This window comes from Dioscorea cayenensis, chromosome 4, assembly GCF_009730915.1.
Source record: "Dioscorea cayenensis subsp. rotundata cultivar TDr96_F1 chromosome 4, TDr96_F1_v2_PseudoChromosome.rev07_lg8_w22 25.fasta, whole genome shotgun sequence".
NCBI classification, from domain to species: Eukaryota; Viridiplantae; Streptophyta; class Magnoliopsida; order Dioscoreales; family Dioscoreaceae; genus Dioscorea; species Dioscorea cayenensis.
In genome coordinates, this window is record NC_052474.1 from 4,657,668 (window position 1) to 4,678,589 (window position 20,922).

The following is a 20,922-nucleotide window of genomic DNA, read 5'->3' on the forward strand; positions in this document are numbered from 1 at the left end:
ACTCATTGGTAAAGGGGTTAAAGTCAACTACTATATATTGTGAGGGATGTTTTGAACAATTTTTCAAACTTTATTAAAACTTAAAAAAAATTAGTAATTTTTAAATAAGAAAATTTTTTCAATGCCACATTATTAATTTAATTTTTTCTTGATTATTAAAAAAAACATAAAGTTTAGATCATTATTTTTGTTATATAATTTTTAAAATTTCCACAATTTTTTAAAAGAAAAACCTTGTTTTTAATTACTAAAATTCTTAAAAACTTACAATTGCAAACTCTAGAATTTGAACCATGATGGGCTCCTATCATTCAACTCCCACAAACCACTCAAGCACACACCCATTACATATTAGCTAAACACAAACAAAATATTATTAAACATTAATATTCATATAAAAAATATTATTGGACACGGTTCTTCTAAAGTTTTTCGGCCGGCTGGCCCCCATGTGGGTCCGCCCCTGAGAATAACATAATGGATTTGAGAGGTTTTCATCTCTGATGGATAGGAGGATTATATTACCAGTCTTAAAGACCATTAGTATTACCATGTTTTGAGGGTTTCAAATCTAGATAATTAAAATCCGACAAATCAAATCTTACATAATACCGTTAATATCATTGTACTAAAAGCCCTTAATTCTTTTTAATAAGTTAATATGAATTCCAAATCAGTATAAATACACAATAAAATTTATTGATTTATTTGTTTAACTGAATTAAAAGTGTCAATATATATTATTTATAAAATGAATAAAATTTAGGTTCTCTTAATCTTCATTACTCATGTGGACGAATCATATTTATTGAAACATAAATTAAAGAAATAAACAAATAAAAATAGATGTCATTCAAAATCCATGCATATCTGTTTTGAAAGGTGGCAAACTATAATTCATTGAAAAGGAACTTATATACATTTTTATTAATAAAATTATAATTTAATCAATTTTATTTAAAAAAATGGCTATAAATTATAAATAAAGAAGTACAATAAAAGGACAGCCACGGAACGTGATCGGGATGCATTTTCTCAATTGTGAAGGCAAAATTGTTTCTTGGGAATCCTAATCATGAATTGCATTGTACGGGTTATTAAGTATATTATATATATATATATATTATTATAAAATGAATTCAGAACAAATCATTGAGCATCTAACAAATGTTCCAAATAACTGCAAAGACAAACATCTCAAAGCAGCAGCTCGTTCACTATTTATTAATTTATTTTATTATGTTTAATATCATGTCATCTTTAAATTAAGAATAATTAACATTTTTAAATCTACTTTGACGTGAGATTTTAAGAATAATTTTTTTTTTTGTTAACTCTTCCTGCGTAAAATTCTGTAATTAAAACTGAATTATTTTCAAATAAATTTATTCATTAGGAAAAAAATAATTTATTTGTTTTTTCTGTGAAAGCTAAGTATCATGCTATGGGCATCCGGCAAATCCTGCTCGTAAATTTATTTAGATCAAATCATTACTCTTACTTTCATTGGTAAATGTTTTTCAATTAAATAAAAAAAAATTCCAAGTTGGAGAAGTGAGATGAATTGATATCATGGTCCATGTGCCAGATGCTTTACGCTATGCTCGTTGGAGTTTGGTCCCCTTCCTCCGGGTTGGGTTGCAGACTCAGATAAAAAGACATAAGACATGGTCGTTGATTGCAATTATTGTCGTTAGTTGGAAGCACGCGTGGCCCATGCAACTCTTTTTTCTTTTTCATTTCTTTTTTTTAAAACTTCATTTTCTTTTGCCTTGCATTCTCTCAAGACTCTTGATTGTCCAAACTCCAAAGGGAGCCATTGCCATGTGCATCTCCACTATTAGTTTATAAACTGTGATTTCTTATTTTCATAATCAAATCATCATCAACATGTGTCACGGTGATTTTGTTTTTCTTTTGGTTTGATATATTAGCATCTAAATTGTAGTAAAAAATCACTAAGTTTTCTTGATGTTGTTCGATTTTAAGATTTTGAAACTTTATTTATTAATTGTTGGCATAGTTTAATTCTTGTTTAATTAGAATGAAAGAGTAGAGCCATTATAGATTTGTCTTTCATTCATACTATAATGTTGCTTTGTCCATCTTCCCCCGGTACTTATTTACTGTATCTTGCCAAATGCAGAACCTTTCTCTAAAGTAATAAGATGAAACATTTTAGCCAACTTTTTAGGTTCAATAGAGGTTTAAATTTAATTAGCTTTTTGTGCATGCTATCATGAGTGTCTCATTTGTTCCCCAACCAATTGCCACGCCTCATTTTCTTCAATTTTATTGAAAGTTAAAACCATCACGTGTCATGTCATATAACAATAAAATTTCATTACATCAGAACATTTAAATATATACTTAAAACAATGAAATCTAAAGTCATTACTTCGGATTTTGCATCTTCATCTCCATCTTTAACCAATGCATCCATTATTCTCAACAAGCTCACTGAAAATAGCCATATGCTTCTCGTTGTACAGCTAAACTTTTATCTTCATGCACATTGTGTGTGTGTATGTGTGTGTGTCTACACAGAAAGGTGTTTCACTCCACAAGAAGTGGATTCAGGACCAGGCTTTTCGTCTGCCCCAAAAGTGTTTTTGTCGACATGAAAAAGAAAAAAAAAAGGTGTTTTCATATATAAAAGAATATTTAGAAAACAAAAAGGTGAAAGCAAGAAATAAATATGAGTGGCTGGATGAAAAAGATCCAAACTTTGGCAAAAATGTATTGATTAAAGTTCTCCCTCAGAAGCATTTCCCAAACAGAGGACCAAACAGAGTCTCAAACAACTCAGATATCAAACATAAAACACTTGTTGTGGATGAGAACCCCTTCAATGCAACAAAGTTATAGCCAAGAAGATGGCAGTTAACATCAATTAATGTGCACAATATGAATGGCATTCACCAATACAAGAACAGTAGCTTAAAATAGTAAAAGCCCAGTACAAGCAACGTCCTATTCAGAAATCTGCACAACCCATGTGCTACTAATCCTGTTAGGAGCTCAATCAAATCTTAGCCGTGACAATAAAGGTTTTCAATTTCACAGTTGACTAAAGATATATAAGCAAGAAATTAAATCAAAATGGCAGATTAACCAGCGGAAACAGCACAATAAAAACATCATTGAGAGGTAATTTCATTGGAGGAATATGCCAACATAATTTTTCTTATGTAACATCAGACTATGCAGTAAGGATAGCAGTATGTCAATGATCATTCAATGACAAATAACATACGTTCTCTTCCTGATTAAGGGTTTCGACAGAGAATCAGATAGACTAAAGCGAGAATTGCTGTAAAAAAAAATACAAGATATGCATCAAACCAACATATGAAATGTCAAATAAGAAATAGGTTTGAGCTCTGAAGGGTACACATAATTTGGATTTTCTGGTCATGGAGATAAGCCCATTTTGATCTTGCACAAATTCACAAAATATAAATGAATGCTCTGTCAAAATCAACAAAGCATATGTAGGACACAACTATGAACCATGCTACAAAGGTTAGATAAACTAGTAGCAGGAAGGACATGCTGTGTATCGTACTACCAATACGGGATGTAAAACAAAATACAGGTTTGCAGTATAACAGAAATATTTATGTGTATTGGCACCAATTAGGGTTGCAGGTAGTCCTAGCAATCCTGATTTTGTACAATTTCATAGGCTATAAACATATACTTCGCTAAGGCAAACTGACAACAGGGAAAGGACAATTTGCCTCATTTTAGCCAGCAAACTTGTTCTCTTTCCACAAAACATAAGCTATATCTATCATACATCAGGCAATGTGCATACGACCATATAATTTTAGTTGGGCATCAGACAGGCTATAGCTTAATAATATAAAGCATAAGCCATTCGTGAACAATTAGACCAAGGAATCACAAAAAATTTGGGCAACAACAAATCCGTCTAATCAGAACCATTAGAATGATCATCATGATGAAGCACAACTCTAACACCAAAGGCTAAAGAAAAAACAAAAATGTGAATAGCAACAAATACCTCTTTCATATAGTCAAGGGAAATTTAAGGCATTATAGTGGAACCAAATAGCAGAAGATATCAGAAAATCCAGACTAATACAAATAAACGTAGTGACAAGATTTGTAATACGAAGAAGGACCAGAATTATATTGAATTTATAAAGGAAGCAAAATGAAGAGACACAGAACAGACTGTAAAGCCAAATAAACTAAAAAAAACAATAAAAATGATAGAACAGAAAGTCATCCATCTCAAGAACAATGACTTCATAATTCCACCAAATATATACCATGCCAATAACTACACAGATAAGTCAGAAACTACTTAAGCTTGCAGATCCATACAGCAGATTTTTTTAACAACAATGCTACAAAGTGTACCATCTTGTATTTAACAAGGAAATATCTAGAAAGAAAGGGTTTAAAAACATGTATAACAATTACTGATCTAAAGAACATATTCAATTAAATGGCAGAAACTGGAAACCATATTTTTTATAACACAAAAATACCAAGCTCAAGTAATACTGACAGGCGAAAACACAAGAAAAATCATTGCATGAACTAGACCATAGTCAGAAATAAAGTTGAAAGCACAAAATTCAGAGTGGATTTGGTCATCAACATCACACAAAATATAACCAACTATATGAAACAGTTAGCACACAAGCATTTATCAATCAATCAGCATGGAACTGCCAACTCAGAACATTCCTAAAACTTAATTCCAGTTTAACTTAAATTGCGCTACTATGGATTCCAAATACCCTTTCTGCATTTCGATTACATATTTTTGACTGATCTATGAAAATTATAAAGTTTGTACTAGTGTTGGAGTCCATAAGGGAAGATGCTATTATTAATTCACAATATTACACCTTCTGTTAAAGTTTATAAATTAAATTCCCATCCTCCTACCCACCGAACCCCACAAAGTTGTTTACCAACTCCTAATAAGCAAATCAACAATACCACATTTTACACTCAGGTCAGCATGTTAACATGCACAAAGACTGTGGATAGGGATCTTTTGCTAGAACCAGCATAAATCTAACATGTTCGATCAAGTGAACAATCTAATAATGGATGAACAAGGTGGGAATATTTAGAATATGCAAGGTTTAAATAGAAAAGGCGATCAGCTAAAACCTTTTCAATTTGTGATTTTCACATATGTTCCGCATATACTCGGTTTTGGAAGAGGCACACTTGGTATTGGGGGTAGGTAGAAGAGGTTTCTCCAAGAAGCCTTAAATATACACTAAACAGAGATACTGTAACAGTTGAGGAAAAATTGGGAATGCACATGTGACGTTTAATTTGAACACAAGGACATCAGGCAAATCAAATATGTTATACGGCAATAATACTATTAAAATATACAATGACAAATAAAAGAAATACCACAGCATGTCGCTAAAGCTAATAACTAGAGGTGGATGAACAACATAAGAAAAAAATTTTTATAAATTGAGAATTGTTCTAATACTATTTCAAAATGTCGGAAGCATGTATGCCTATGGTCCTCAGAAGCATGTTCCGCTTGAGCTACCAGTGTCTATGAAGAACTTGATAGATGTTTGTTTATGCTAATCTAAGCTTTCTAACAGAACCTGAAAAATAGTTCACAATACGGACAACTAGAAGAGTAAAACCTTAAGGGCCATGGCATGAGAAATGATAAACAAAATCCTAAAGGCAAAGACTTGCATCTCAAGCTGATAATGTAAGGGTTTGATGTTTCCCATATAAAATCAAAACACCAACTAATAATCTTGCTAATTTAAAAACGTAGCTTCCAAATGACACCTAATGTTCCTACGGCCAGTAGATTCTCTGATATCCAAACACCATTGCCCACCAAATCACTACTTTAAATTTCATTCATGTTCACAAAAAAAAAAAAAGAAACCTACAATCACAACATCATTAATATATAAACTCGGTTCCCGATGCTCCTATCTACTTAGGGGAATCAACAAGCTTGAAGAAGAGTTTAAACCCCCTGTTAAGAATAATACAGTATATTTAGAATGAAATCAAGAACTGGTAGCAGGTTGGGAGCTAATATGTCTACAAATCTTTAAACAGGAAATTTCGAAATTATTCCACATTCTATTTAAGTCATTTTTTCTTGTGCCACTGTCAAGATTATAATTCACCCTTTAATTCAAGTTCATCTGGATGCCCAATGCAACCATTGGAAATCAACTGCATTTGGGAAAACTTATGAGGTTTAAAGAGACAGGAGGAAAAAAGAAAAAAAAAAAAACACCTGCTTTCATACATTAATTACTCAACAGAACACAAAAGCATATGGATGTTACTTACTCAGCCATTGCTGCTAAGATGTTAGATGACAAACAACAAAGTAATCAATCTTTGATGACATCACACAGGAAAATACACGCAATTGGATAACGTTAAATATGAACTCGGTGCAGAAACAACTGAAGCACAAAAATAATACGACAATGAAAAAATATGTAAACAAGAAAACATCATATTTGATCTACACCTTCCAAAAGGTCGAGAATTGTACCGGACCATCATTCAAGCTGATAGAAATCCAAATCTCAGACAACAATCACCTCCAAGCCCATCTGCTATATATGCCAGGTTCTCACAACTCAAATTCATCATCAAGTTTCAGAGCCTCAGCAGCAGCCTCCTCCTCTTCATCATCAACAACAAAGTATGGGTTGTGAGCCTCGGGCCTAAACTTATAGCCAGTGTACACATAGAAAGCCAGATTTGCGAATTCCGCAACAACAACACTAGTCCAGGCGTATCTATAGGAAGTAATGGTACTTAGCGCATAGACAATCACTCTAGTGAAGTAGATGTAGCAAATGACAACCACATAGTACTGCCGGAACAGCATGAGCTTCATCAAATTGACAGCAGCCTTCCCATCAGTCCTAGCCGCCTCCCGGAGATTCTTAATAGACCAAACAATCGGGAAAAGAACAGCACAACAGCAAATAACATCGACAAGCAAGAAAACCTGACGCCAAGTAACCCAGCCAGGGGAGAATTTGCCGGTCTCGTCCAACTCCACCTGCGCGGCATTTGCCAGAATCTGAAGGGGAATCACCACCATCAGCACCTTCTTCTCCTTCCCCTGCAAGTACGGCTTGACAAAAGACCACCCGGTGCCGATCAGCACAAGCAGAGTGAACAGCGTGATACCCTTGAGAAAGCTAAAGATATAAAAAAGCACGTCCCACCCATGCGCGCTACCAGTGCGCTCGATATAGGACTTGTCCTCAGCCTCGCAAAGGAGGTTGATGGCTTTGAGGACGAGAAGGGCGAGCATGAAGTGGTGGATTCTGAGAGTGGTTGAGCGATTACGACGGAGGAAGAAGACCCAGAGTACGGCGAGACCGGTGTAGACCAAGAAGAAGAGGAAGTAAATGCGAGGGAGAGAAGCAAGTCCGACAGAAAGGTAGGCGCGGCGGCCGGATTTGGGGTCGAAATTGAACATAGATGATTTGACGGACATAGAGACCCGGAGATTGGGGAGGCAATTGGCGAAGAGGAGAGTGAACTGACCGGGCTCGGAGAGGTTGAAGGAGGAGGAGAAGGAATTATCGGAGGGGGAGGGGAGGGAGGTGAGCAAGAAAACAGGCTTGATGAGGTGGGACTGGAGAGCGCACGAGATGTCCCCATTCTGGAGCTGCTGGATGACATGAACCCAGGCGTCACGGGTGGAGAGGAAGAAGCCAAGCTGGGAAAGAGACGCATGGGGGAGGGCCTGGTCGGAGAAAGCGAGCTCGGAAACGGAGATCTCCACGGTGCCCGCGTGCGTGAAGCCGAAATCATCAAAGGGGATGATGGGCCGCGCGTCGGATCTCAGCTTTGTCGAGCGGATCTCGGCCGATCCAAGCGCGACGAACGCCACCAGAAGCAGCACGACGCGCAGCGAGATCTTGATCGCCATGGATGGCGTCGTCGTCGTCGTCGTCGTCGCCGTCGTCAATGGATCGATGGAAGTCGGACTGTTTCTTGGCGAAGCGTAATCTTTGGTGGGACGTGGGATGATGGAAAAGAATTTTTGAAGTATTTTTTTAGGGATGGAAATGCCCACAGTGCCGGATGGTATTGACGTAGATTGCCATTGAATATAAAAGGGTTGATTTAAGAAGAGAAGGGTAGTAGTGTCATTTCAAGAGGGTTGTGAGTCTTGTGACTTGATGTGTCGGCGCATGGATCGTCGGCGGGGTTTGCGTCGCTGACAAGCCTGGACGCAATGCTTTTAATACGGATCGGGTTAGTGCACCGAATGAGGAGATGGGTGTGTTGCGCCAACCGACTTGGCTCGTATTAACCAACTAGACTATCATTGGACTATAGACTTTGCTTGACGAGGAGAGAGAAAGTTTATTTTGTGAATTATTTTCCCTAAATAAAGTCATTGTTATTATTATTATTATTATTATTATTGTTCTTCTTTAAATAAAAGCTATGAAAACTAATATGTACTCCGTTTCTTTGAACCCTCTGTTTTATTAATATTAATTTAAAATTATTGTTTTATCCCCCTTGTGAACCGGCCCAGTAGTGCTACTATTGGGCCATACTCGTCGCTCAGCCTGATTTTCTTAACTTAAATTTTTATCTTAAAATTTTAAAACAGCAAATAGTTTTTTAAAAATTATTAATGAAATATAAAATTTTATTAGTGAGTGTTTAAAAAAATAAAAAAATATGTATAAATTAAAAATTAGAAAATAGTATACAAAATTTAAATTTTATGAGGCGTAATTAAATAATTGTGTAAAATTAAAACCATTTTTTTTTATAAATACCATAAACTACAATCCTCAACTATTTTTACGAGGGAGTTGAACTCTCAACTTTTCCCTAAAAGAGAAAAAAATGAGTTACTATTCTCATGTGGAAATCAAATAAATTTATTTAAAAAGAAAATAGTGTTAATTTATTTTATAACCAAGTGAAATGTAGGGAGTTCAACTCGATCCCTTCCAATGTAAGTGTTCATGTTTTGTCCAAATTTATCCCAAAAAAATAGATAATTTGTTAAAAAAAAATTCCTTGTCATAAAATTCTATTATGTAAAAATATATTAAAAACAACCATATATATATTTTTATATAATAAGCGTTTGTCACAAGTTGAACATATGTTTAGTGATGTGTTCAATGTTCATTAAAAAAGGTAATGTATTACATAAATTTTTACAATATTAGATACAACACTAATTTTGAATATATTTGTACATATATAGCTAAGTTTTTTAAAAAATGGATAAACAATAATTTAATCAGATAATAAAAAATAATTATCAACAAAGCAATCATGAGATGATCCATCACTGATGAAGTAGGGCTTGACACCAACCAAATAGAAAATACCAATGGCACAAAAAAATCATTACTTAAGTGAATTATTTATCCCAAGTGACACTGCTGCCATACAAGATCATCAATCAAGTTATTCCAAGTTATTCCATGTTATATATATATATATAAAATATTTATTATATCAGTAGTAAACCGGTGGCATCCACCAAATTATTTTTAATTGTATTGTTTTTTTTTTTAATAACCACCTTAAACTAGGAATAGATTAAATGGTGTAATTTTGCATGAACATTCCTTAAACAAGTCGCAGTGCATCTTGCAATTTCAAATGCCATTAAATTTTTAATAATTTTTAAATCCCATCAACCTTTCATAATGCCTAACCATAGTTTGCATCACTTCTTGTTGGTGTCAAGTCAAAACTTTAACTTCGAAAAAGTTTAGTGTCTAGACTCTAGAGTATCCATCATCAAATATAAATCATGTTTGTTCCTGACGAGAAATAATCAACAGTGAATTTTAGTACTTATCAGTTATCATTAGAAGCACAGTGACAAGCTAAAAAGCACCACGCAACTACCATATTTGCCGATTTTTTTAGATGCCTAAAAATATCCATATTTTTTAATGCTTACATTAGTCACATAACCCAACAACCACTCTGGGCACACTTCGCAGCTCTCTTCCATACTTCGATGCCTACCTCACTGGAGGCATGGACTGTTTGAGGGGTGAAAGGATTTTTAATTTGGGCCGAGCGCAATAGATACATCTTTTTTTTTTTAAAAATTTATACATGAATTCTCTATTATCGTCAAAATTGATCATACACCCATTGCTTAGTTTTTTGTAGTCCTTGTTTCGATCAATTCGTAACTTGAAGAATCTCTTCCAAAGATTAAGCGCAATCTAGTCTTTATAGATTTAAGGGTCCATGATCTCCCTAATATGCCAGCTTCGACAAGTGAGCCTAGCCCCCCTTTCTTTGATGGTGCCCATCTAATTTAAACAAGTTTGGTGTGCATCATTTTTGTGATTATTGTACCTTCTTTTCTTCTGTTTTGATTGTTCCTATTTTTTCTTTTTATTTGTTGTTATGTTTTTGTCTCTAATTGGGTTTTACCTCGTAATCTGTCATTTTTGTTATTTTTTTGTTCTTTTGATTTTTTTCAAAGAATTATTAATTTATCTATTTTCTTAAAAAAATTAGTGCAAAATCAAATCACACATGTCAGTGTACTGTGTAACTGTATAAATATGGTCAAGATTCACTTTGGGAGAGGGGAGTGGTGTTTGTCGCCTTCAAAAAAATGTCACATGACTTGCATGCTCAATCTATCATTGCTAGTTTAAATGAAATATTTTAGTTGGTGAGCCATTCCAGTGGATGAGTATTTTTTTAAAAATAAAATTATAAATAAATTAAATCCTACTACCAATAGTGATTAAAAGATAAGTTTAAAAAAAAAAATGAAGAGAACATTTAAAATTGTTTAGATGAGTAATGTGTGATTGAATTAAAGTTTTTCTGTTAGTTAATACTATCTATTGTCCTTTTACTTATCACATTTTAGATATTTTTTTTATCATATAATTTTTTATTAAATTTAAATTATCAATTGACTTTAATCAATTTTTTTAAATTATGTGAATTAAGTAAAATAGACAAGTAATAAAGACCAAATGTAATAGTAATCTTAATTTTTTATTTAATTTGTTGATAAGGTATATAGCAGAAACTAAAATTGTGTTTGGGTATAAATTTGGGATGAGCTAATAATCTTGATGATGCTATTAAATTAAAGCTAACTGTATCTAAAATAATTTATTGCTAGTTGTGACATACACAGTATATAGACGTTATCACTTATATTTTAATATAGTAACAACAAATTCATATTCCGAGTGCTTTTATTCCTTTTCTCTCAACGAATTTATTCTTTTAAAAAAAATATTTATGAAGTGGGCTTGTGTGCCTGCATGACAAATGGGATGAGGCCAGATGTTTCAAGCCATGATTGCCTTAGTGCCCACTGCCCAGACAAGGAAAAGGTCAACAAACAGCAACCATTCATTATCAACTAATAACATAAAAGGTTGGAAAAAAAGAAACGTAGGATCACACACCATTGGTAGTGCCCGGACTGGCAAATACCATTTTCTAAAAGCACAAACCTGGAACCTAATAAAGTGTCTTTGTCACGCATGCATTAAGGATCTACTCTGTTAGTCTATTCTAGTTCATGTGTTTTTCTGAAGTTTGTAACTACAAATCATGACTATAGAGAATAATAACACTCTCAGCGGCAAAAGCAAAATATCCATCCACTGCGCACTACATTCTTCAACACCCAGCACGCTTAATGACAAAGAAAGATTCGTCCTTTCTGCAGTTGCATTCAATAAAAACCCATAGTCATAACCAGCACAAAATGCATACCAAAACAGTGCAAAAGTGCAAACTTGAAACAACCATGTTGTTGTCTCAGTTGCTCAACTTCATCACCACCACCTTCATCATTTTGGTCTTCTCAACCACCGCCACCGCCGCCAACCTTTCACTCCCTCACCCTCTCATCTCCTTCCTTGAAAGCCTCCCACAATCCTCACAGCGCCTGCTTCTCTGGAACAACACCCTGCCACCCTGCCAATGGCCGGGTGTCTCCTGCTCTTCCAACTCAACAAGCATCACCTCAATCGACGTCTCGAGCCTCGGCCTCTCCGGCCAACTCTCCTCCTCCGCTCCCCATCTCTGCCGTATCACCACCCTCCGTGAGATCATTCTCAGCTACAACAACTTCTCCGGCCCTATTCCCCCTTCCCTCTTCCACTGTCCTTCACTCACCAGCCTCCGCCTTGGCTTCAACTCCCTCTCCGGTCCCATCCCTCCGGACGTCCTCCTCGCCACCCATCTCACTGAGCTCGTCCTTAGCAACAACTTCCTCTCTGGCAGCATTCCCAAACAACTCCTCCGCCTCCCCCACCTCCAACTTCTAAATCTCCACAGTAATAATCTCACTGGCCCTTTACCTGACTTCCCACCTTCATGCTCTGTTTCCAAGCTCAATCTCAACAAAAACATACTCTCTGGCCCTCTCCCTCCTACTCTTTCCAACTGCGTCAACCTCACCGAGTTCTTAGTTTCTTCAAACAAGCTCTCGGGTATCATCACTAGTGATGCCTTTGTGGGTCTTCGGAGTCTGCAGTGCCTCTTCATGGAAAACAATGACTTCACCGGCGAGTTGCCGAGGAGTTTGCTTGGTCTCACTGGTTTGACAGTGCTGGTCCTTTCTAAAAACCAGTTTAATGGCACTATACCTGAAGCCATTGGCCACCTTCAGTCTCTGACCGAGATTTTCCTCTGGGGGAACAATCTCACCGGCCCCATTCCTCGCTCTGTAGGTACTCTTGCACTTCTGAAAACTCTGGAGCTTTCAAGTAACCAGCTTGTGGGGCCTTTACCATCCGAGCTTGGGAACTGCAGTTCCTTGGTTGAACTTCTGCTTCAGTTTAATCTCATTGGAGGTCCTATCCCACCGGAGATTTCCAATCTGAAGAAGCTGGAGAAGCTCTACCTCTTTGATAACGAATTGGAGGGAATCATTCCACCGCAGATTGGAAACATGACCAGTCTCATCGACTTGCAGCTTTACAACAACAGCTTGAGTTTCCGGATTCCTGCAGAGGTCGTTTACTTGAGGAACTTGAGGTATATGTCATTGGCTTTCAACAAGCTTTCCGGCGAGGTGCCTGGGGAACTTGGCCGGAACTTGTCCTATGGCTTGGTGAAGTTGGACTTGACTGGAAATGATTTCCATGGGCTAATACCTCCATATCTCTGTGAAGGGGGGTAAACTTTATGCTTTGGTTATCGGGATTAATCGATTCAATGGTAGTTTTCCCACCAGCATTGCCGGGTGTTCTTCTCTTTGGAGGTTTACTTCGAAAAACAATCTTCTCCATGGAAGCATACCTGATAATATGCCTGCAAATCCTGGGATTTCATACATGGACCTCAGTAATAACTTTTTTGACGGCCATATTCCTTCTATTCTTGGTTCTTGGACCAACCTTTCAATGCTAAATATATCCAATAATCTTCTATCTGGGTCCATCCCTCCTGAACTTGGCAATCTCAAGAAACTGGGAAAGCTCTCGCTTTCTGCAAACAAACTGAATGGATCCATACCTTCTGAATTAGGCAACTGCACAGAGCTTCTGGAGTTGGTCCTTAGTAATAACCTTCTTTCAGGGAGAATTCCTGCGGAGATTGTGGTATTGGACAAACTGAGGAATCTATTGCTCTCTGGGAACAAATTCTCTGGAGGTATACCTGATTTTTTTACACCAACTCAAGATCTTTTAGAATTGCAGCTTGGTGACAATATGCTTGAAGGCTCCATTCCTTCCAGTTTAGGTAGTCTTCAGTACATTTCCACTGCTCTCAACCTCAGTAGTAATAGATTGAATGGTAGCATTCCACCTAGTCTTGGCCAACTTCGTGGCCTGGAAGTGCTTGACCTGTCCAACAATTTCTTGTCTGGTGAGATCCCTTCAAGATTGAGTGACATGGTTGCTCTTACCTTTGTGAATGTTTCTTCTAATCAACTCTCTGGTAGACTACCTGAGGGCTGGATTAAGTTTTTAAATTCATCACCAGCTTCATTTTCAGGTAATCCAGCACTATGTATAGTTGGCAATTATTATTGCCAAAAGGAAGCAAAAGAACATGGCCATGGAATTCACTGGGCAATAATACTTGTTATTGTTGTTCTTGGTATAATTTTCTGTTTAGTAGGAATGCGCATAGCCACATATGTTGCAGCTGGGAGAGCACAGGATGGTTCTTCTCATCTTCCATCGTCCATTCGTAGTGTTGACTCGGTGGCAGACTTCCCTGAAGATCTTACATATGAGGATATATTGCGAGCTACTGAAAAACTTGAGTGAGAAGTATGTGATTGGGAGAGGAAAAACATGGTACTGTTTACCGGACAGAGTTTGAGGCTGGAAAACTCTGGGCTGTGAAGAGGGTCGATTTGTCACAGTCCTGTTTCATACTTGAAATGAAGGTTTTGAGTTCAGTGAAGCACCGAAATCTAGTGAAGGTGGCAGGCTATTGTGTGAAAGATGGATTCGGTATGATAATTTATGAGTACATGCCTGGTGGCACTCTTTTTGATACTCTACATGACAGGAAAACACAAGTTGCATTGGATTGGGAAACCCGGCATCGAATTGCTTTAGGCATAGCGCAAGGTCTTTCTTATCTTCACCATGATTGTGTGCCGCGGATAGTTCATAGAGATGTTAAATCTAACAACATACTGATGGATTCTGACTTGGAACCAAAGATTGGAGACTTTGGAACAGCAAAACTATTAGGTGATGCAGAATCAAGCTCAACAGTGTCTGTGGTTGTAGGAACTCTTGGTTACATTGCTCCAGGTATGTGTGTCAGCTACTACTCAAATCAATATCTGCATTCATTTGGTGTATTTTTTGGCAGTTGGTGCTTTCTGGTTATATTTTCTAATTCATACAGAGATTGGATATTCGACCAAAGTGACAGAAAAATCAGATGTTTACAGCTATGGAGTTGTTCTGTTAGAACTTCTTTGCCGGAAATTGGCAGTGGATCCAAATTTTTGGAGATGGTGTTGATATCGTGACCTGGATAAGATCAAAACTAGAAAATGCAGATATGTTTAGCCGTCTCTCTTTGCTTGATGTGGAGATGCAGTACTGGATGGAAGATGAGAAAAATAAAGCGCTCGAACTATTGGATTTAGCTATTTCATGCACCAAGGTAGCATTTGAAGCAAGGCCCTCCATGAGAGAAGTTGTGGGAATGCTGATGAAGATGAAGGGTAGAGAAATTAAGAAGGAAGATAAGAAGAAGGCCTCTTTCTAATGGACGTGTGCTTTGATATGCAATAGTAACAACCGCTCGAAGTCTACTAGTCTATTATTGTGATGATATATAGTATGTAAATTCTTCAAACCATGTGCAACTATTTGGATCACTGGCACTTTGACCACAATTGGTCACCTCTGCTCCTTTTGTTCTGATTCACAGAGGGGCCAAATGTTCAGCTTTGGTCATTGTGATCCTTTGCAAGGATTAAAGTTGTTCAGATTGTCTCCTTTGTAAATTAGTCACTGTAGCGCCAGAGCCACTTGAGTTAAGTGGCGAGTGGCACTCAAAATAAATTGTTCATGTGGCACTCTTTCAACAAACAATAAAAATAAAAGAATTACTGTAGTACTTGACTTAATTTTTTTTTTTTTTATTGATTTGTTTCATCGTCCTTAATTTGTGTTGCATGCTAACAAGAGATTTTAAATTTAGATTTATAGTTCGTAAATAGCACAATTTAATTTTTTTAAAAATTAATCACATTTTAATTAAAGAAGATACATGGTACAAAGACAAGCAAGTACAGAAAATATAGTCTACTGGCACTGGCAGTGCACTATTGAAATATGTTCCATCATATTTGCAAAGGAGGTTGGGATAATTTGAACAGGCTTCCCACTGGTACTTGTATCTTTCGCCAAGCGTCCTGTGTCCAAAGGGGAATGTCTAGATAAAGCAAAATGATTGTATTAAGCTTGCTTCATTCTTGTCAACCAATATCATTTTCAAATTTATACATGTCTCCTCTTTGAATTTCTTCTATATCTGTTTCCTATAACCTCTTTTATTTTAATAAATTTGAATTGAAAAAAAATATTGAAATTTATTCCTATGTCTTTTTTTTTTGGATCTCTTCTTTGGATTTCTTCCATCTATGTCTTCTAAATTGGTGAATATTTTCCACTCAGTTGTGTTTCCCTCTTTTTTCTTTTCTTTGTGTCTCTATTAGTTTTGTTGTTTTTTTTTAAGTTTATCACCTCTAGTGATAGACTCTTTTTGTAGTTTTTTTTTTCATTTATTTTTTGTTGTATTTGTTGTACTTGTTTGTTTGCTATTTTTTTTTCAATAAATTTGTTGTTTATTTATTTTTAACAAAAAATAAAAATAAAAAACTAACATAATCACTCCTTTTGATCATGCTCTACTGCCTTCTATTTGTGTCTCAATGTTGTTCTTCTTTTATCTATTATGGAGTAGTAGTTTTTTTCTTTGTTTTATGTGTTGTTTCTATAGTTTGCTTTTAGCTTTATTTATTTATTTTAATTTGTTATTATTGTTTTGATTTTTTTTTGTCTCATGTGTTTGTCTTTGTACTTTTTTTTTCAATAAATTAAGATTTATCCATCTTTATAAAAAAACCTAGAGCTATCTTTTGCCACAAGAAAATATATATATATATATATATATATATAAACAAATTCAAATCACACGATTCACACTGCCACCAAAGAAATTAATAGAGTCAAATAAACAATACTTTTAGATAGGCAAAAACATAGCAACAAAAATAATAGTAAATATAAACTACTTTTAAAATATATGAATTCTAGATTATAAATAATCAATTAGAATAGATTTTATGAGATTTGAATTAATTCGGGATGTTTGCGAATTAATAATTAACTGGTATTTAAATTAATTTTATTTATAAACTAAACAAAATTATTTTTGCTTTGTGTAAAATGAATGAAGATAAGCTTAATGATTATTAAAAGAATTTTTAACTCTGTTAAATGTCACATAGCAATTAGAGGCCTATCTCCATGTGCACACTTGCGTTTGAGGATCTTACATATGAGGATATTGTTAGAAGTATGAGTATGCATTCTCTTTTAGTCTTTGACCATTTGACCATTTCATTGTTTTCAGTTAGAGTGAGTGGCTAGCAATCAGGGTTGTTTCAAGTAGTGCCACTATTTTTTCCTTGTTTGTTACTGCATGTTGTACCACTCCTTGGAATTGAGTTATTTAATGAAGTGAGATCCAAGAGATCATGATTACGGCAAAATAAGCTTCACTTAGTTTTTTTCATGGTATCAAGAGCCCAGATCCAATGGTGAATCCTGCATTGTCCAATACAGCCTCTTCTTACACATTCACAAAATCTCAATTCTTCTCCTTCAACTGGTCTCTTACCCGACCTTCCTTCAACCACCTCATCAACGTGATGCTTACAAGGGACAATTATCTGCTGTGGAAGGCACAGTTTCTGCCTTACCTGCGAAGCCAACAATTGCTCGGATATGTCGAGGGGACCATCGTGCGTCCATTAGTGGCAATCACACAGAGCAATGAAGAAGGAACTGCAGTAGTCCCAAATCGAGAATATTGCATCTGGTATCAACTGGATCAACTTGTGCTCAGTGCCTTGTTGTCCTCACTCACTGAAGAGATCTTCTCCCATGTCCTTTTCTTGTCTACTTCTAGAGAGGTATGGCTCACTTTGGTGAAAATGTTTTCATCAAGCTCCAGAGCCCGAATCATGCAGATCCGAATGCAACTGTCTCCTTTACAAAAGAAGGATCTCTCAATTAATAACTATTTTCACAAGGTTAAAAATCTTACCATTACTCTGTCAGCTATTGGTAACCCCCTTCATGAGGAAGAGATTGTATCCTACCTATTGGCAAGACTTGGTTCCGAGTATGACCCTATAGTCACGAGTGTTACCACTCGCACTGCTCTGTCAGCTATTGGTAACCCCCTTCATGAGGAAGAGATTGTATCCTACCTATTGGCAAGACTTGGTTCCGAGTATGACCCTATAGTCACGAGTGTTACCACTCGCACTGATTTAGTAACTATGGGAGATTTGTTTGCTCATTTGTTGAGCTTTGAGCTGAGACTTGAGCATAACAGTACCAGTTTTTAGATAGCAACAGCAAACAATGTTAGTATGAGTCCAACAAACCAAGCCCGTGGCGGTGGTAGAAACAATCGTGGCCGAGGCCGTGGAAGAGGAGGACGATTTCTTGATGGTTATGGTAATCCCAGACAATGAAGTAATGGACCACGACCAATTTGCCAAGTTTGCGGCAAACCAGGACATGAAGCATTGCGCTGCTACCACAGGTTTGATCACACGTACCAGTCGGAGGAAAATCACATGGTAGCAACAGTAACTAAAAATTTATATTCAGTTGATCCAAATTGGTATGTAGATACTGGAGCAATGGACCACATCACTAATGACCTGAAGAGATTGACTACCAAGGAACCCTATGGTGGTACTAATCAAGTCCAAGTCGCAAATGGGCAGGTTTGTCAATTACTTATACTGTAAATTCCTCTCTTGTTGGATATACCAAACCTTTATTTCTGAAAAATATTCTCCATGTTCCAAAAATTAATCGTCACTTACTATTTGTTCATAAGCTTGCTCTTGACAATAATGCTTTTGTTGAGTTTCATTCTGATTGTTTCCTTGTTAAGGATCAAGCCACGAAAATAGTCATTCTCAAGGGCAAATATAAAAGCGGACTTTATGCTTTTGCTCACTGCCAACCAAATTAAGCACTTCTTTCAGCTTAACTCACTCAAGAGCAGTGGCACCAGAGAATAGGTCATCCATCACCTTCAATTGTCCAAGCAATCCTGGAGAATAGCAAGCTTGCTGTAGGTTCAAACAAGTCTAATTCTATTTGTAGTGCTTGTTAGCAAGCCAAAATACATCAACTTCCTTTTAGCTCATCATCTCATGTTTCTTCTCATCCTTTAGAACTTGTTTATTCAGATGTTTAGGGTCCTGCTCTTCCATCTGTTGGAGGTTATAAATTTTATGTAAGCTTTATTGACGACTTTAGTAAATTTACATGGATTTATTTTCTCCGACACAAGTCAGATGTAAGCAAATTTTCTTTCAATTTTCAAAAACATGTTGAGCGTATGTTTGGCCGAAAAATCCTCACTATTCAAACTGACTGGGGTGGGGAATATCAAAAACTCCACAAATTTTTTAACCTTGAAGGTATCAATCATAGAGTCTCTTGCCCTCATACCCATCAACAAAACGGGTCAGTCAAAAGAAAACACCGACACATTGTTGAAACTGGTCTTTCCCTACTTGCTCAGTCACACATGCACATTCGTTTTTTGGGATGAGGCATTTCATACCACTTGTTTTCTGATTAATAGAATGTTGAGTCGTGTGATATCTGGTAATACACCCTTAATACGTCTTTTTGGCCATGATCCAGATTACTCCTTTGTTAGGGTGTTTGGATGCACATGTTGGCCAAACTTGCGACCTTACAACTCAAGAAAACTTGCATTCCGAACTAAACAATGTGTTTTTTTAGGTTATAGTGGGTCTCACAAAGGGTACAAATGTCTTGATCAGTCTACAGGACGAGTCTACATTTCTTGTGACGTGGTGTTTGATGAGCAAGTATTTTCTTTTCAAAAGTCCTCTGAAAATGTTTCACACTCTGTTCCAAATCATTCACACTCCACTGTCCTTCCTCCTTTAGTTACCTCTTAACTTCCTCGTATCGACAAAGATCCAACAACATCTATTCCTCCTAATCCAGCAAGGGATGAAATTCAGATAAGTAATTACAATACTAACCCTATGACCGACAATGTTACTTTGAATTCTGAGTCTACAGATGCTCAAGATGGACCCACTAGTCAACAACATGGTGTTGATCATCATCCAATGAGAACGAGATTACAAAACAACATCCGGAAGCCGAGGAAGTTCAATGATGGCACTATTCCATATCCGACAAATAGGAGGGCATTCTCAACATTAGCTAAACCAACTACTCACATTTAAGCTATGCAACATCCTCAGTGGAGAAGTGCTACGGATGCAGAGTTTAAAGCCTTGCTCAAAAATAAAACTTGGCAACTGGTACCACCAAGGGGAAGCGTGAATATTATCGATTGCAAATAGGTCTTCAAACTCAAAAGAAAAGCAGATAGTACTATTGATAGGTACAAGCACGCCTTGTTGCAAAAGGATTCAAGCAAAGGTATGGAATTGATTATCTTGAAACTTATAGTCCAGTAGTTAAGCCTACAACTATTCGGATTTTTTTTGTCTATTGCAACCTCCAAGGGATGGATATTGAGGCAGATTGATATACAAAATGCATTTCTTCATGGTGTGTTGCAAGAAGAAGTCTACATGAGGCAGCCTACAGGGTATAAGAATGTTAATTTTCCTCCTAATTATGTTTGCTTGTTGGAAAAGGCCTTGTATGGGTTAAAACAGGCACCTAGAGCATGGCATTCTAGGCTAACCTACAAACTCCAGGAACTCAGGTTCACAACATCCAAGTCTGACACATCTTTGTTCATTTTTAACCAAAATGGAATCACAATATTCATGCTTATTTATGTCGATGACATAATCATTGTGAGTTCCTCTGCTAGTGCGTCAGACAAACTAATCTAACAATTGACACAAGACTTTGCCGTCAAAGACCTTGGACCATTGGAGTTTTTTCTAAGCATTGAAGTCAAGTCTACCAAAAATAGTATTTTGTTGTCGCAAGGAAGATATATTGCAGATCTCTTGGGAAGAACAAACATGAAGCAATGCAAAGAAATATCTACACCTATGGAAATTGGTGAAAAATTGACCAAGACTGAATGAGTACAACTATCAGATACTGACACTTTTCAATACAGAAGCATAGTAGGAGCATTGCAGTACCT

The 20,922-nt window shown here is 36.4% G+C and overlaps 3 protein-coding genes, 1 non-coding gene and 1 pseudogene across 4 annotated transcripts; 4 read left to right on the top strand and 1 right to left on the bottom strand.

Moving 5' to 3' along the window:
- Positions 1 to 6,313: 6,313 nt before the first annotated feature.
- LOC120259292 (protein CANDIDATE G-PROTEIN COUPLED RECEPTOR 7) lies at positions 6,314 to 8,089 on the bottom strand. The gene has a single exon (XM_039266872.1). It carries the CDS (start codon positions 7,952 to 7,954, stop codon positions 6,635 to 6,637), a length of 1,320 nt encoding a protein of 439 aa, XP_039122806.1. The 5' UTR covers positions 7,955 to 8,089; the 3' UTR covers positions 6,314 to 6,634.
- Positions 8,090 to 11,812: 3,723 nt separating this feature from the next.
- Positions 11,813 to 13,192, top strand: LOC120258580 (probable LRR receptor-like serine/threonine-protein kinase At1g34110). The gene has a single exon (XM_039266040.1). It carries the CDS (start codon positions 11,813 to 11,815, stop codon positions 13,190 to 13,192), a length of 1,380 nt encoding a protein of 459 aa, XP_039121974.1.
- Positions 13,191 to 14,288, top strand: LOC120258581 (receptor-like protein kinase). The gene is made up of 2 exons (XM_039266041.1): positions 13,191 to 14,010; positions 14,137 to 14,288. The coding sequence occupies exons 1-2, from the start codon at positions 13,320 to 13,322 to the stop codon at positions 14,286 to 14,288; spliced, it is 843 nt and encodes a 280-aa protein (XP_039121975.1). The 5' UTR covers positions 13,191 to 13,319.
- Positions 14,289 to 14,316: 28 nt separating this feature from the next.
- LOC120258257 lies at positions 14,317 to 15,603 on the top strand (annotated as a pseudogene).
- A 2,356-nt stretch (positions 15,604 to 17,959) lies between these two features.
- Positions 17,960 to 18,098, top strand: LOC120259753. The gene has a single exon (XR_005536305.1). It is a non-coding gene; the product is annotated as a small nucleolar RNA Z247 (small nucleolar RNA).
- The last annotated feature ends 2,824 nt before the right edge of the window (positions 18,099 to 20,922 follow it).